Source organism: Plectrocnemia conspersa, unplaced genomic scaffold (assembly GCF_051122295.1).
Source record: "Plectrocnemia conspersa isolate PC_06_02 unplaced genomic scaffold, ASM5112229v1 ptg000003l, whole genome shotgun sequence".
Classification (NCBI taxonomy): domain Eukaryota; kingdom Metazoa; phylum Arthropoda; class Insecta; order Trichoptera; family Polycentropodidae; genus Plectrocnemia; species Plectrocnemia conspersa.
This window is the reverse complement of record NW_028277167.1, coordinates 11,503,499-11,521,136: the sequence shown is the minus strand read 5'-3', so window position 1 is coordinate 11,521,136 and position 17,638 is coordinate 11,503,499. Positions and strand designations below refer to the sequence as shown.

The 17,638-nt window shown below is 30.0% G+C and overlaps 2 protein-coding genes across 8 annotated transcripts in view; one reads left to right on the top strand and one right to left on the bottom strand.

The window, feature by feature from the left end:
- The window catches only part of LOC148236591 (neprilysin-1-like), a 77,697-nt gene extending 69,262 nt beyond the window's left edge, over nucleotides 1-8,435 (top strand). The window contains exons 4-13 of the mRNA XM_088182124.1: nucleotides 1,281-1,486; nucleotides 3,868-4,047; nucleotides 4,191-4,402; nucleotides 5,379-5,595; nucleotides 6,195-6,377; nucleotides 6,442-6,604; nucleotides 6,674-6,793; nucleotides 6,857-7,053; nucleotides 7,921-8,083; nucleotides 8,184-8,435. Of these exons, the coding sequence (XP_088038250.1) occupies nucleotides 1,281-1,486; nucleotides 3,868-4,047; nucleotides 4,191-4,402; nucleotides 5,379-5,595; nucleotides 6,195-6,377; nucleotides 6,442-6,604; nucleotides 6,674-6,793; nucleotides 6,857-7,053; nucleotides 7,921-8,083; nucleotides 8,184-8,293 (1,751 nt within the window). The 3' untranslated portion in view covers nucleotides 8,294-8,435. The remainder of the gene's footprint in view (nucleotides 1-1,280; nucleotides 1,487-3,867; nucleotides 4,048-4,190; nucleotides 4,403-5,378; nucleotides 5,596-6,194; nucleotides 6,378-6,441; nucleotides 6,605-6,673; nucleotides 6,794-6,856; nucleotides 7,054-7,920; nucleotides 8,084-8,183) is intronic.
- Nucleotides 8,436-15,122: 6,687 nt separating this feature from the next.
- Nucleotides 15,123-17,638, bottom strand: part of EcR (Ecdysone receptor) — a 431,050-nt gene continuing 428,534 nt past the window's right edge. For 5 of the 7 annotated variants that reach the window (XM_088182126.1, XM_088182129.1, XM_088182127.1 and 2 more), the window contains one exon: nucleotides 16,411-16,838. In XM_088182126.1, the coding sequence (XP_088038252.1) occupies nucleotides 16,546-16,838 (293 nt within the window). In that variant the 3' untranslated portion in view covers nucleotides 16,411-16,545. Of the gene's footprint in view, nucleotides 16,839-17,638 lie in introns of all 7 variants that reach the window. The other 2 variants (XM_088182131.1, XM_088182132.1) reach the window with 1 other exon arrangement.

The following is a 17,638-nucleotide window of genomic DNA, read 5'->3' as shown; positions in this document are numbered from 1 at the left end:
ACTTTTGGATGAAAATGACTTTTTCTTAAGTTGTCTATTTAGTTTTTTGTTTCCCCTATAGAGTTGTCAAATATGGAGCTAGCAATTGTACACTTTTAATGCATCAATATTTTATACGCGTTTTTATTTTAAATACATCTCATCATTTTATTTCATAATTTTATTATTTTTATAAATTTACGGAATTTTTAATTAAATAAATATTGCGTGATGAAAAAATGTACAAAAGGAATGCTAAAATACATTTTTAGCGAAACTTCGTGTGGACATTTCATTAATATAATAAACATATATTTGCATATTTAGTTGATGTGTTATCTACTTTATAATTCTACAATATTATAAATTATTTTTATGCTATTTTTAAAGTGATTTTCAATCATTATATTTTAACAGTATTAAATATTTTTAATTATTTTGAACCCAGCTTTTATTATCACTATTTTATTTTATTTATTTATTATAAATACATTACAATGAGACACAATAAATGAATATTAAGTATTAAGACACTAGATTCCAATTTTATTTTTAATAAATATTATTACAGCGTACAAATCACTACATGTCCGATGCACGACCTAACTCGATAGTAAGATTAGGAAAATATAGGAAAGCAAATACTGTGATTACTGATCGAAATTATTATTTGCATTTATATATATTCACTACATTCCCAATATCATTTATAAACAACACCCAGTAATAGTGCATTTAACTTAGATATTTGTGGTACTCTATAAGATACCTCTCTATACTATTTATATTTTTTTTCTTTATAATAAATATAATACAAACTATCTTATATATTACTTGTTCTAAGACGTTTTAATAATTGACCTATAAACACTTTGTATATCTTACTTTAAATACCTTTTTAAAATATAGAAATACATCACAAATTATTACATCTTAATAATTTATTTATATGTTTATAATCAATAAAATAGTTTAATCTAAAAATAAAGTATGGTGGTATTAATAGCTATGTATATACATATATATACTAATATACAATATGTCTTTGACGTCGGATTTAACAACGTAAAATGTCTCAAATGGGTTAGGAATCTTTCTGGTGTAAATGATCCGTTGCCACGCAAACGATTGAATGTGATCCTAGATTGGATTGGGTTGTATGTATTTTTTTATATATTTGTTGATCAGAGATGTGCTATTTTTGGCACATCCCTGATCTTAATACTCGGAAACGATTTCTCCCCCGCCGCAAGCTTAAAAATAGTAATCACAAAGCATCCACTTTTTCTCTATCATTCCAGATCAAATGAGCAAATTGGGAGACGTTCGACTGAGAGAAGTACTGGCGGCGATGGGAGGCTGGCCAGTGGCTACGCCCGATTGGAAGCCGCCCTCGGAGCCCGTGGAGGTTATTCTTGGACGAGCCCGCCGCGACTACAACGAGGGAGTCTTGGTGGAAATGTGGGTCGGCCCCGACGATAAGAACTCCTCCGTGAACATCATCCAGGTGCGAACAAAGTAAGAAGTAGTCACAAGCTCACATCAGACGTAATGTGACTGCGAACTGTCAATACTCTCAGAAGCCCATTTCCCCCGACTGTCTGTTGCTGTTACATTGCGACATTCGCATGTTGAACATAATATAATAACAGAGTGAGACAGATTTAAAATTAAATTTTAATTCAGCTCGTCGTTGTGCTCACTTTATGTGGGTGTAATCGTCTTGAGTGCATCTAGCGGTAGGGAGATGTTTTGTGTTTATTTTTTGCCTCGAAGATATCGAGTTACATTTTGAGGTTTTAAAGCTCTCGCGTTAACGTCTGTCATACCAGATGTACAATATAACAGACACACAGAAAATATTTAGGTTTGGCATAAGAGATTAACAAAAACTTTTTAATCTGCATGCTTTTGATAATAGAGATTCTTCTTACATATATAAAAATACCTTTGATTAGCTCAAAAAACGTTCTTTAAATGACCCGAAAGACTGGAAATAATAAATATTTTCCATTAAATCAGACCTTAATTTATATATCTTCCAAAATAATGAACAATATTAATTACATTCATTTATCAATTGATGTATACGCCTATTTAATTTATTTACTTGACTCTTTTGTAACAGAAACAATTCAAAGGAGATTTCAACACAATCAACAACTACACTGTAAGAAGTAAAACACCTGACTAAAATCAAAGTCTGTAAAAATCCGTGACATATATTTAATCAAATATAAATTATTATTATGAATCGATTTTACCATGCATGATCTGGCTCAATTTTATTTACAATTCGTTGCAATTAAGAAAACCCTAATCTGCTATAATCGATCAGAATCATAATTATATATTAATCACTCATTTTAATATGTGAGTACAGTCGACCCCCCTACAGCGTAGAGATTGGGACTTCGTTATAGGAATACTACGCTATAGGGGACTAGGAACCCATACAAAATTTGAGGTTAGGTTTTTTCAACTGTATTTCGTGAATTTAACGAAATTAGCAAATCAAACTTTTTTCCCCATTTATAATGTATTAAATGATTGTGTATTTAGTTTGTAAACAAAAGCACGTGCCCTGTGTTATTATTGAGACACGTGCGCAAAGAATGTCCTCGATTTTACGAGTGCCAGGGGAGTCAAACGCAATAGTTTTTTGAGTATTTTTTTTAAATACAAAACAAAAAAGGCTCTATACAAATTCTCGAAAAATCAGCAAACTTTTTGAGAAATAAGAATTTTCGATTTGGCACTTTTCTCAAAAAAAATCTAAAAAAATAAGTACAACCCATTTTACCTTTAATTTCTAACTTATATACTTCTGTGTTTATAAATAATATTTAAGAATAAAGAAATTAGTTTGATTGATATACAGACTGTAAGATATAATTAAAATAAATACTTTATTGCTGTGAGAAGTTGTGATGTTCCTTCGATGTACTGTATACGTAAATGGAAATTTAGACTAACTAAGATACATTACTGCCATTCTATACTGCCGTTTATATTATAAAATAATGTGAACCTCTCTTGCTCAAAACTTAAACGCATTATGCTTTTTAATCATTAATATTAATAATATTCTGAACTTATATACTTACTTATAATTATAAATTCAGTATAAATCTTTAAAGAAGAAAATTTAACGAAAAATATTAAATAACTACTTTAAATTTAATCGGAAGATTCCGGAAATATATTGTTTATTTGCTTTTTATTAAATAAAATATTAAGTTTTATTACCATTAAATATAAATGTACTTATACTTAGGATATCCAAAAATTTCACTTCACGTCCAAATGTTTTCTGTGCTTTTTCACAGATCCAGATGTTGGTGGGCGATCATTATTCAACCAACGAAATATGTTTACGCTTTAAAGAAATTATACTTTATTGGCATGTGATAATAGCGGTTTTTACGCAGATAGACACATTGTCTATTGTGCTGCGGCTAGTTGATCACTAAAATTTCCAATTATTACGCAATTTTACTATTAATTATTCTCTTATTGTTATCAGGCATTCTGTCAAAACAATTTACTTATTTCATTTTTATATAATATTTTAAATGAAACACCGATGATTGCTAAAAAGTTGCTATCTCGTATGTTTTATGCAAATCAATTTTGACATTTCGACATAAACAGTATCGCTAAAGAATTGCTGAATGTAAATTTTTTAACATACATTTTAACTAATTATATAGCAAGTTACCATATTCTACAATATAAAATTTAAAAAAATTACACACGTCCTTATTTTTTCTATACAACCCTCGAATCAAATTTCAAGACCAAAAACTAAAATCGAATTGATTTAAATCGTCTCTGAAATTTGACAACACTTTCCCAAAATAACATTGATTTAATTGCATTTCGTAGATAGACCAAATGGCGCTGACATTGCCCTCGAGGGATTATTATCTGAAAGCAAATTCGCAAGGAGACATGGAGGCGTTCCATCGGCTGATGACGAGGATAGCCATTCTCCTGGGAGCCAATTCTACTACGGCCGCAGATGAATTAAGAAAAGTCGTCGAATTCGAAAAGAAACTCGCTAATGTTAGCAATTTATTTATTACATTATTTTATATTATTATATATGTATGTACAACTATTTATATAAATATTTTTTCGATTTATCATAGAATTTGAGATAAGCTGTGAATACATAATAACATCCTTTATAATAATTTTGTATTTAGGTGTCAGTGGCAGAAGCTGACAGGCACGACACAAGTGCCATATATCAACAGATGACACTAACAGAGTTGCAAAAGACAATACCCCATCTCAATTGGGAGCTTTATCTCAGATCAATCTTAGACGTACCTATAACAAGTTCTGAGTCGATCGTCAGCTACGCCATGCCATATTTGACGGGAATGGGTAAAATTTTGGGCGAAACCGACACAAGGTATGTTAAAATAATTTACTAAAACTTTTGTTTAACTGGTAATAATTTTGAATGTCCGCTTTATCACGATACACAATTAAAACGCATTTTAACCCTTTAAATGCCAGCGACTTAGTTATTTCTCTTCACGGGTCAGTATCATATCTTTCTAAAAATAAATATAAAATACTTGGTTAACTGATAAATGAAGCATTAAAAAAATAATTTGTAAAAAAAGTAATGAAGCATCGGTGAGTCGCTGTTGTTTAAGTGGTTAAAACATCCTAAAAATCGTTCACTCAAGTTTGGTGCTACAGTGGATATTTCGTTTTCGATATGATTCGCGTAACGTAGCAAAATTCACAAAGCATCAGTCACAGTAACGTTATGCTTGTAATGTGTGTTAAAAATTTCTGCAAGTAAGAGTTTCATCAAAAAAATACAAAAAGAATGCTACTGCTGAAATGAATCGCTAACTTATTTATTTTTATGACAATTAAAGCATGTAGAAATAGTATTCTTATGAAAAAAGTAGCAGGCTATTGTTAATAAAACAGTTTCCAAAAGATTATGCCATCGGGAACTCTACTTTGTAATCATGTATGCATTATACTGTCTAATAAGATATTTTTTAGACAATAACAAAGAGTCTAGTTCTGCCCCGAATTATCGAGATTTTCCAGACAATCTGAAACTGCAAGAGACGTTATTCCCATTACGAACCAGGACACGATTTTACTAAATCACTTTCTTCAGATAGTTCCATCAGGAATCGAAGTACCACTTCACTTCCGACTTGGAATAAACTGAACGTACTACGCACTTAAAAGCTAGAGAAAGCAGCAGCTTCACTTTGCCCGTCCAACCAGTTTTTTTTTCAAACTCACTGCGCAGTTTACGTTTGTGACTCGCAAAACATGTGTTAACTTGTTGTTAACATATAATCTGACAATTACAGCTACAATATTTCTGATTTATCATGTCAATTTTATTTTAGAACACTTCACAATTACGTGATGTGGCGTTTAGTATACGCCATCATACCGCACATGATTGACGAGTATAACAGGGCCAGCGTCGACTTCAGGAGGATCCTGCAGGGAATACTGAGCGAAAGGCACAGATGGTCCATGTGCGTAGAATGGACTAATAAAAAGTTCGGAATGGCCGTATCGGCGCTCTTCATACGAGATAACTTCAATCACGAGAGTAAAGTAAGAGATTCATTTTTTATATTGAATCATAAATAAACGCCATTGTTATATTTTTTAAATATGTATCTATGTCCGAAAAGGTTTACAAATCCTTGTGTAATCAATTCTATAATAATAATTCCGATGAATCATATCATAGTACTCTGGATCCCAAATCCAATATATCGGTTTTTGCTACTTCGGTGAGAATTGTCGGATCATCATTGAAGAAAGAATCAGATATATTTTTAATGGGCTGTAGAATGATTATTTCAGGAGCAAATAGCATTGATTTTATAATATGTAATACAGTGGACGTTTAAATAGTAGTCCTAAAAGGTTCAGCAATCAAATGGTCATCAATAAAGTCAGCATGCATCAAAATAAATGTAATTCTTGAAAATAATATAAAATTAAATGTATTGTGAATTAAGCGCTCTCTCTAACATATTCTTTGCTCAAAATAAAACATGAGAACCATTCTGAGTAGCATTTCAATGTGTGTAGACATCTGTGGATGATAGAATAAATTAATTTAGCCAAGTTACGAACCATTAATAAAATATTTTTTATTTCACTTGCGACTAGGTTTTATATTATTTATATATAATATTTTTCAGGAAGTGGCTTTGAATATGATCCATACAATACGTGAAGCATTCAATGAGCTCTTGGCTCACAATCACTGGATGGATGACGAGACTAGAGCAGTTGCAAAAGAGAAAGCTGATGCAATGAATGAAAGGATCGGTTATCCAGAACTATTGAAACAACCCGATGAACTCAGCAAGGAATATACAATGGTAAAATAAATGTAATATAATTATAATATTAATCAAAAACACTACTAATTTTATTTTTTTATAGTTGAACATATCTACCGATGATTTCATATTAAACGTATTACGCGTACTCAGACATGAAGCTTACCGTAATTTGCAATTATTACGTCAACCGGTGAATAAGGACAAATGGAGTACAGAACCGGCTATTGTGAATGCGTTTTATAATCCAAATAGAAATGACATTGGTAATTATCTTATACGTTACATCAAGTTTTTTATTATAATTTTATTTAAAAACATATTTTTCTTTGTAGTTATTCCAGCTGGTATTTTGCAACCGTTATTCTACAGTCAACATTTTCCTAAATCGTTAAATTATGGAGGAATTGGTGTTGTTATAGGTCATGAAATAACTCATGGATTTGATGATAAAGGTTAAAAAATATATATTATAGGCATCTGTTGATCGTTTTCGTAACATTTGTTTATAATGTCAGGTCGCCAGTTCGATAAGGACGGTAATATGATGCAATGGTGGAACACTGCAACTATCAAAGCTTTCAGAGTAAGAGCCCAGTGTATAATCGATCAGTATTCGAAGTATAAAATCAACGAAATCGGCCTAAACATCAATGGTAAAATGACGCAAGGAGAAAATATCGCTGATAATGGAGGACTAAAACAATCGTTCAGGGTAAAATAGTGCTTAATATTTTTTTATTTAATATTACCTTATTGTAGTATTTATCGCCTTAATGTAATATCATATTTTTAAGCTTTCACTATATTTTACTTTCTTGGAATCTTCATATTTTTATTCGCTTATTATTTTATTGTAATGTATTGCTAATAATTTTAACAAGCAGTAGATAATATTATTTATTTGTAATGTATAATATATGTTTTACTTTTTTAATAATTCGTCCATTTCAAAATTTAGATTTCATTACTTTTTTCAACTTATTTTGCTCCAAAATTGTATTATTATAAAATACAAATATACAGAGGTAGAGATAAAATAGCAAGAAGTATGTAAAATGATTTATATAATATAATAATAAGAATATCATATCATCTTTAAGGTCTTGGATTAAAAATATTTTCTAATATAAATTATATCTAAAAACGTATATATTCTAAGGTTGCCAACTTTTTTGTGAGACAATTCCGGGACAAATGGAACTTACCATAATTATGAAGTTCTAAACCGGGACAGCTCAAAAAAGGTCACCTCAAAGATTTTCGTCAAAAATATCTTATGGGAGCTAAAAAAAACGTCAATGGAAATTTTTGTTCATAAATATCTGAGGTGACAACCTTTTGCGAGACTGTTAGCTATTTAAAAAATATCTTATAACGCTTAAAGGAATCTCTTAAATTTAAAATAGTAAGCCTTCAAGTAATATAAAAGAAAGCAATAAAAATATTTTGGTTTAAAAAGTTAATCTTACAAACTAACGTTACCAAACGACCAACGAACGACTAAACCACACAATAACCAAACATAAAGTTCCCAAGCACATCTTTCTTTACATACCATTAAAATAAATATATATTTTAGGCTTACCGGAAATGGGTCTCAAAACACGGTCCTGAACCAGATTTGCCAGGATTAAATCTGACGCACGATCAGTTGTTCTTTTTAAATTATGCTCAGATTTGGTGCGGATCTATGAGACCGGAAGATGCGTTAAATAAAGTTAGGTCATCAGTTCATGCTCCAGGTATGCATACTTACAAAATCTATTTATTTTAAGAATGTATCACTTGTGAAAATTTTTACATTCTTAGAACGGTCAGCTTAATTTTATAATGTTTTTTCAGGTCCTGTTAGAGTTTTGGGTCCTTTGTCAAACTCGTGGGATTTCGCCAAAGCATACAACTGCCCAATGGGATCTCCAATGAATCCGGTCAACAAATGCAACGTGTGGTAATTGTTGAAAAAAATGCATAATTAGATTCTCTTAGTGAGCTAATTCAATACGTTTTTTATATATTTTATATAAAGAAATGCCAATTTAAAACGATTGACTAGCAAATTTTTATTGTAAATACTACAGCGACGGGATTGTAATTCGTGTATAATACAAATCCTTATCCGGCTGAATATTAAACAATGATTCTTTGAATGTTTCCATTAAATACTAATTCGAATCGTATATATTTTTTAGAATAAATGTCTCTTATAATATGTCGACATTTTTAGAATACATCCTAAAAGTTTTATATTGATAAGTTTACTAATGTATGTATAATAAATTTAACGTGTCATTAAAATATATGCATGCTAAATATGTTCTCCAATTGTCGGAAGAAAGGAACTTAAAGATATATTTAATTTTGTATATAAATATACGCATGTATATATTTTAATGAACGCGATATAAATATTGTGACTTCTATGTATGTATATCTAATATTTTTTCATATTTTTAAATGTAAACTATACAAAGTCAGCTATGTTAGAATTTCAACGTTTATTCGTATTATACGTAAAATAAGATAAAATCATTATCAATGTCGTAAAAAGTATATTCATATGAAAAATTCAAAGCTTCGTGCATCTGAAATGCTATCCATTGATCCCAGTGTTCTTGTGTAAATTTATCGTTGTAGATTTAATCAATATTTGTAAATCATTTTTATATATGATAATATTTTTGTGTAAATATTGAATGAAATTTAGAAGTAAACAATGTTTTTAAAATAATCAAATATGGTAATTTTATGTAATCTGCATTAATTATTTTGAGGAGAATTTGTAAAAGCCATTATTTTATAGGTTTCTACTTTAGTAAACATTTAAATTTAACCTTAAGCAATTATTTAATTTCGTTATTTACTAGTCAATGAATTTTCATTATGTATATATTACATAAATTATTAAATTTATTTATAAAGCCCTTCTAATTTTTATCTATTCTCTTTTTTGTTCCTCTTGTAGTTTATTATAATCATATGGTCATTTCACAAATGCCTGTTATCAAATGTATTTAATAATATAATAAATTAATTAATAAGAAAATAAATTGCATTATCATTTATAATTACATTTCTTCAACAACATTATATTTTAAGAAATATTCTTTAGCAAACTAATAGATGGACTTGAGCTTGACGATACGTAAGATTATCGATTCGGCGAAAATCTGCTTAGACGTGAATTCGGGCTAAACATTTGCATATTCCAAGTTGAAAGCGAAGTGTAATCCAAATGCAAGGTTCGATGGAAGTTCTAAAGACCCTATTAATCCCTTAACTAATCGGCACGATTTAAGACGGTAGTAGATCTTCAGTCGCCATGAAAGTTCTCCTTCCATTTTTTAATAATTTTAAGTGAGTTATTAATTAGGCAAATTAAATTGGTTAATAACTCATTTAAAAGTATTTTAGTGCAGTGGTCTTCAACCTGGTGGTCAGCGGACCGGCGCCGGTCCGTCAAACTTTCACCCGGTTCGGGGGAATATAAGGATGGCTATGCTCGTGTACATGGCAGATATATTACACCTTCTGAACGAACTTAATATTTCTCTTCAGGGGTCTTCTACGAATATGTTTACACTAAGAAATAAAATGGATGCGCTTAAAAACATGTTGGCTCTTTGGGATAGTTGCGTGGAAGAAAAAAATATAGAAATGTTTCCACTTTTGGAAGAATTTTTAAATGCTGCTCATATCAACCAGGGAGTCATATTCAACACGATAACTAAACTCTTTGGAGCATTATTTGAAAACTTTAATAATTATTTTCCTGAAAGTGAATATCCACCTAAGGAAAGCCTATAGATAAATAATCTCTTTTTAGAAGACATAAAATCGTGCACACTCGATCGTCGTGAAAAAGAAAAGCTGATCGAATTATCTTCTGATGTCATTCTGGTGTCCAGACATAAAATACACTCATTATCACAATTCTGGATATCTCTCGATAAAAATTATCCGGCTCCGAGTTATAAAAAGACTTTTTAATTAAAGACTTTTTCATCTTGTCAGTAATAAAAACCAAACAGAGGAATCGATTGGATGTTAGTTCAGCGCTTCGTCTCTCAGAAACAACGCTGCAACATTAGTTATTTCGGGTTGGCGCCGGTCCGCGAAATATTTTTCCCATTTTCGCCGGGCCGCGGATGTAAAAAGGTTGAAAAGCACTGTTGTAGTGCATACACAAAGGTAATATAAAAATAAAATAATTAATAAATTTGTTTCCTTGTCCTTTTTTTTACTGGCCAAACTTTTGTAAATGATTGATTTTTGACTTGTGTTGTAAAAAATGAGCCAGGATTATTTATCTAATGTACAACACAATATATACCAGGGTATGCATGTTTGGAAGCGGAAACGACGTCTTAGAACAATTATATACAGTCGACCCCCCTATAGCGTAGAGATTGGGACTTTGTTATAAGATTACTACGTTATAGGGGGGAAACAAAATTTGTGGTTAGGTTCTTACAACTGTTGTTAATGAATTTAATGAAATCAGCAAATCAAACTTTTTTCGCCACTTTACGTAGTTTGTAAACAAGAGCATGTGCCCTATGTTCTTTTTGCGACACGCACGCGAAGATTATCCTTGACTTTGCCAGCAACAGGGGAGTCAAACGCAACAATTTTTTGAATTATTTTTTTTAAATGCGTATGCCTACAATGAATACATAATAAAAAGTAAATAGAAATTATTAAGCTTTTTCTGCAGTATGTTTTATTTTAGGATATTAATAAAAACCTGTTCATTATATTAAAAATAAGCAATGATGGTAGAAATAAAAAAAAATTGAACATCTTAAATCGTGTAATTATGCATTTAATTACTGTCATTGCCATCTAATATCACATTCCATCGAGATCTTTTTAATACCTTAATTTCATCACCAGTTTCATTAATAACAGGATAATTTTCTTTATTGTCATCTGTCTGCATTTCTTCTCGAATTTTATAATATGGTGCTTGACATTTTTCTAATTGTTTTTTTAATTCAGCAGATTGCTCTCTGGAACAATTATATTGAATAAACTATTATATTTGTTATATAATTTTATTATAAAAATAGTAGAATGGTTGAAACCCCCTGAAAAGTGTATACATAATAAATTAAAAAACGTGTACATTGATAGCTATACAAAAATAAATACTTACTGTATTGTGATGAATATCCCTGTAATGATACAGCGCGGCGGCGTTTCGCCTGTTACAGAATACGTCTAGCCAAGTCAAGAGACAAACAGTAACAAAAACTACACTATAGGAGGGACTGCTGCACACGCTATGGGGGGCTTACTGTATAAAATACTTCATATTTCACATGGTTCTGAGTATTTTTTATATTAAAATCTGAAAAAGAATTATGAATAATAAATAAAACGCATTAATAGTTTCCATATTATGTTTTATGTATAAAAAAAAATTATGAGAATTTCTACAGAAATCTTTCAGTAATATGCATTTAGTAGTAGTAATATGCATTTCATAAATATACAATCATATTTATAAATATATATATAATGTGTATGTGTATGTATGCGTGCATGTATATATCGTTTGAATACACGCATGCATCCATACTATTTTAATACAATGTAAAATTAGTAAATTTGTACATATTGCACTTTCCAAATATTAAAAAATGTCTATTTAATCGTACAAGGTAAAATGATATATAATGTAACAAATATAATCACTCAATCATTAGGATTCATTTAAACCGTAATTCAATAATTAAATAATTAAAAAAAATGTGAAAATACGTATTTTGATAAGGTGTCGAGAGCTGCACCTAGGCGCACGTAAAAAAAATAATATAGACACCATAACATCACCCACATTTTTTTCACTCTTGAAATGCCTACATCCTAAACACAAAAATACGTTAATATTTACAATGAGATGGGTTTTATCAAATAAAACCGTTAACCGTAAAAACGAGGAATCGATAAATACTGTATAAATCTTAAAAAATAAAACGTAACAAATCAAGAAAATCGCTCAACACTGCAGTTAAATTATACAAAATATTAAATTATTAATAATTAAGCATGATGTATTATGAGAAGAATATGTTTAAAATTTCATAATTGATATTACAATCTGTATGGAATTCAATATAAGTATTTCTTTTAATTACACATAATAATTTCTTCAATAGGTATACGTTTATCGTGTAGTTTTTCTCTTTCACTTTTTTAAACAATCACTACAGCAATAGATTTATATACGTAATATACATAAAAAATACTGGCTGCACAATCCGTAAAAACCGATGATATACTATATTAAATTTTCATGGAAATTTACAAATGAACTTACAGACGTGTGTGTAAAACGTGTAAAAAATGTTAAAATACAAAAAAAGTTTCGTCTCTCTCTCTGTTTACAATAACTATGATGTAAACGCGAAAAAAATTTATATGACATGAGAAATGTGTATACAATTCATATAAAATACGCAGTACATTTAGTCTTAACTGTTCGTTCGACTCGAACATCATATCAATAGATATTCAAGTATACAATTTATTTCGATAGCGTAAGCTTTTAAAATCGCAGCAAAGTTTTTAAGTATACTTTATATATATAAATAAAATCATACAATTTAGATTAAACATCCGATTCGATATATTATGTCATTCATATTGCACTAGTCGTTAATTTACATAAAAAGTAATATAATAAAAAGTAATGAAACGCAAGAAAATAAATGCACTTATACGTATAAATTTTACAAATTATACACACGGTAGTTTACATTTTATCATTATTTTTAATTTTTCGTTAAATTTAACTTTTTAGAAATTTCCGAAATATGATACACCAATGGTTAACTTTATATAAATATAAATGTATATAAATTTAATCGATCGTATCAGAAAGACGAATGATTCGTACGTTGACTTATATAGCGATGAATTGTACACGTATTCGTAATTGTATATTATATTCATATATAACGGCAATAATATATAACAAGCTTACAAAAAGATTAATGGCAGTGACGTTTAGACATTATTCAATATGAAACTTTTGTGCAGCTAGATTATTATTTTATTTATCATTATCCTCAAGCGTTGAACATCGATAACGAATCTACTAAAATCGGTTATATTATGAACACTGTATCGCTCACATTATCAACTTGTAAATTTAATACAAATATTGCTATCGTTACAAACAATAATACGACAAAAAAAAAGTTTTAAGTTGTGTTTTAATCATTACTGCATATCTAATGGTTAAATATAGATCACAGTTTAACACTGAAAACTTTTGGATACACGTTAAAAACGCAACTCGAATACGATTTCAATATTACAACAATATATTATAAAGTATTGGTGTTTATGATGTTTATATGTTAAATCTCTGAATTTTCAAAATAGTAACGCACAAACAGAGGTATTCGGCATCAACGGAATTCAGTGGGAGTGCATTAATAATTTCTATATCTCTTTTCAATCATTTTTTTTGTGAAAAATAAATTTTGTGATTTCTTCTCTCTATAATGTGAAGGTACATGATACAGGTACCCCGGTGTAAGGCAATTTTATGGTGCTAAAATATATCTGTCTAAGAATCTGTGAGCCGTTATCTAAATAATGACTAAATGATTAAACGTTTCTTTAGTAGACGGAACTCACCTATCATCAGACATAATAGTTTTACCTTTCTGCATTCAGAGAAAGCTCCTAATCAACGAAGTTGATAAGGAACTTTCATCTAAATCGCAGTCATAATATCTGTGTTTATAGATCGCTTTAATTTGTACGTCATAAAAATAAAACAGCTTAAAATATGTACTTTTTTTTGTATTTAGAAGATACTTTACTTTAATTTAAACAAATTTGCACTCTTTTAACTTTATTCGACCTGCGTAGATTTATATTTATTTACATCTCTTACGTATTTGAAAACAATTCCGTTTGTCGGCAACGGATTCTTTATCGCCGACAATATTGTCAATTATAGTAGTTTAGTGATTGAGCGATCTGACTATGAATGTGTACGATATGTTATTAAAAAAATAACTACTTAATATAATTAACAAGTACAGATCATCTCCATCGCTAAATTGTTCGACTGTTTTATTTTTTTACAGATATATTAATATGACTTAAAACTTCTAATTAAATGAAACCATTGATGTAAAAGTCGCGTTGAACTTACGTCTGTATCTTATAGAAAAAGGGCCATTGTCCAAATATGGAGAATTGCTTTAGAATGATGTTATTTTAAAGCAATTAAAATATCCATTTTATTCTACCAAAGTATACCGTATCAATTTATCAAATTGAATGATTGGACGAGAATGTAAAGTTATATAAACAACACGGTCCCGACTTTGACAGCAAATTTATTTCAGAAATTTAAAATAAATTTCATGAAAGTAATTCGAAATCTAAGTTGAAATCGCAGCTTGTGTAAGATTTGCATCGCTTATAAAACCATTTTGTGTGTAAACTTTGTATTTTCGTATATGTATTTGTAAATAAATGTATATCAACTACTATATAACTTTATAGAAAAAAAAGATATTGTGTTTTATGTATTGTAATGGCTTCTTTTTAACCTCGTAATCGCCTCACTGGTATATATTATAAATTTATCCTTTATTTTATTTAATCAAAAATAAAAACTACAGCAAAATTAAACAATCACCAAGCAATATGCGTATATAAGGTATCAAAACAGCCATTAAAAGACAAACACATTATAATTTTCAGAATAAAAAATGTTATTTTTCAGATAGAGCATAAATATATATATGTGTATTTTTAATTATATTTAATTTGTCATATGTACACATTATACACCACGTTAATACTTATCGCTTAAAATAAAAAGTATGTACGTAATTATGCATTCAACAAATATACAAACCAGACATAACGCATTCTTTATTACAGTATATATATATATCGAGCCTATACAATGCTTAAATTACTGGTACTCGCAACTCACGCTACCCGAAACGAAATCTGATCGTGTTCCAATTTTTATAATACAATAAATACAAGTCTCCAAAGCTAAGCTCTCGTGAAGTTCAAAATTAAGTTTAAGAAGACGGCGCAAGCCATTAATATTCAGTACATTTTTTTTGCCAAAACTGCAATCATACAAAATTCGCTCGAATCTTAAAAAAGGACGGTTACATTTATTAATGAGTTCCGAAACCGACCCCACTAAACGCTGGTTACTAATTTTACGATGATATCTTCCGGGAATTTTGGTATACGAATATTTCCGATGAGACCTCTTCTCGTTTCCGCATAGACTATTCTAGATGAGCGAGCACGCTGCTTTTAATTTTTAAATCAGACTTGTGAGATTGTTTGCACCAGCCCCCAGTCTTAAAAAGGCACCTCTGTTTGTAAACATTCTTTTGCCGGGTTTACACATAACCAGCCCGGGGTTTCAATATTGCCGACGGGAAACTTGATCGTCTATCTCTCCCTGTGCTTTTTTTTATCCGTTTTTTAAGTAAGTCAGTTTATCGAAATAGATACAAAAAGATTACATAGGCGTTGTTCGTAAAACACAGGGGAAAAGATCTTAATTACAATATGCCTATCTAAACCTAAATGTAGTCATTTTCAGCTCCGACGTCCGATACGAAATATATAAATTAATTACACAATGTGGAACACGCAATATCATACAAAAGATTCTTTCCCTTAATTTAGTACGTAAACGTTTATAAACTATCTATCACTAGAGTTGACAAATATATATAAATATATATATATACATATTTATATACATATATATATATTTATGAATATATATAGATACGAATATACGCATATCATATGTATATTATACATAATATGTACACGTCCATGTGTTTATATTTTTTACACTTAAGATATAGTTACTATTATGCATTCAATATATTTTCTCTAAAGTTCAACGCTTACATAATTTCTAGGCACATGTGCGACAGTGCACGACATGACACACACCTCTCCTCTATTTGAAATATATAACTTATTTAAAATTTATATATATATATATTATATAAAGTTAAACTACTAAAATTTTCACAGCCGTGGCAGTCTGAGAACTTGACTGCCGACTTTCCACTCTCCAAAGTTTCATAATATACGACACGGTTTTTAAAATCACTCGTTTATAATATTATAAATGCATTTGGGCGCATCATCGAACAACAACGGATTCTTAAGAGAGCGGTGGTTAAAGTGGCTCTTGCTGACTGTTCGTTGTAGAGGTGGGCGCCACGTCCGCTACGTCCCAGATCTCCTCGAGGAAGCGCGGCAGCTTCCGGTTCTTCAGCTTCAACGAGATGCACATGTTGGAGTTCTGGTTGCCGAGCGTGCGCAGCTCGGTCAGAATGGAAAGTAACTTAGCGAACACCACGTTGCACTTAGAGTCGCCACTATAACGGTTCTGTATGTAACATTTTAACGTTTGGATGTAGTAGCCTTGAATTTGCTCCACGAGATCAGCTTCTTCGAGACCGGGCCGATCTGAAAGTTAAAGTAATAACAATTAAATAAATATTTGTAAGGATCAATCAATCTATTATATAATACTTATAGACCAAAAAAAATTGAGGTAATTGCATGTTATACAACATTTTATCCTTTTCGATAAAAAAGCATTTGACAAAACTGGTAAATCGCAGATTTTTTGTTATTCGGAAGTTATTTAAGGGATCACCGTCAATTTGTGATAGCGGTTATCTATTAAATAAATATTTCACCCCTTCTAGAGCTCCGCAGGGTTTCAGCCTGAGGCCACTGCTGTTTCTCTTATTCGAAAATGATATAGACATTAGAAACTCAAACATTTAGTTGAATGCCGAAGACTCACTAATTTCTGACTTTTCTTTGCAGACTGATCTGGATTCATCCGGACATAAGAATTGTCAGATGAGTTTTCTTATAAACTGGTTAGCTATTTTTACAAAAAACATCGAGAGGAAATGAATATTCTCTCTACATTTTAACCCTTTGCACTCCAAAGACATTTTCAAAAGTTTTTCAGCAAGTCATTTTCAGTGAATTTGTCAATAATTATGTTTAAAGGGGGGAAAAAATCAGATTTTAATATTTATGTATATATATAAAAGGGGGTTTAAATTACGATAACTTTTCAGTGTTTGTACTAATTAATTTTTAAAATTAAGTGTGATACTTTTTTAAAGCAATTCCTTTAAAGAAAGCTAAATATTTTTCACGACTTTAGGGTTTTTAGGTTCAATTTCTGATTATGATTTTTTAAATATATATTCAAAATAAAATATCCAGAATATATAAAAAGAAGA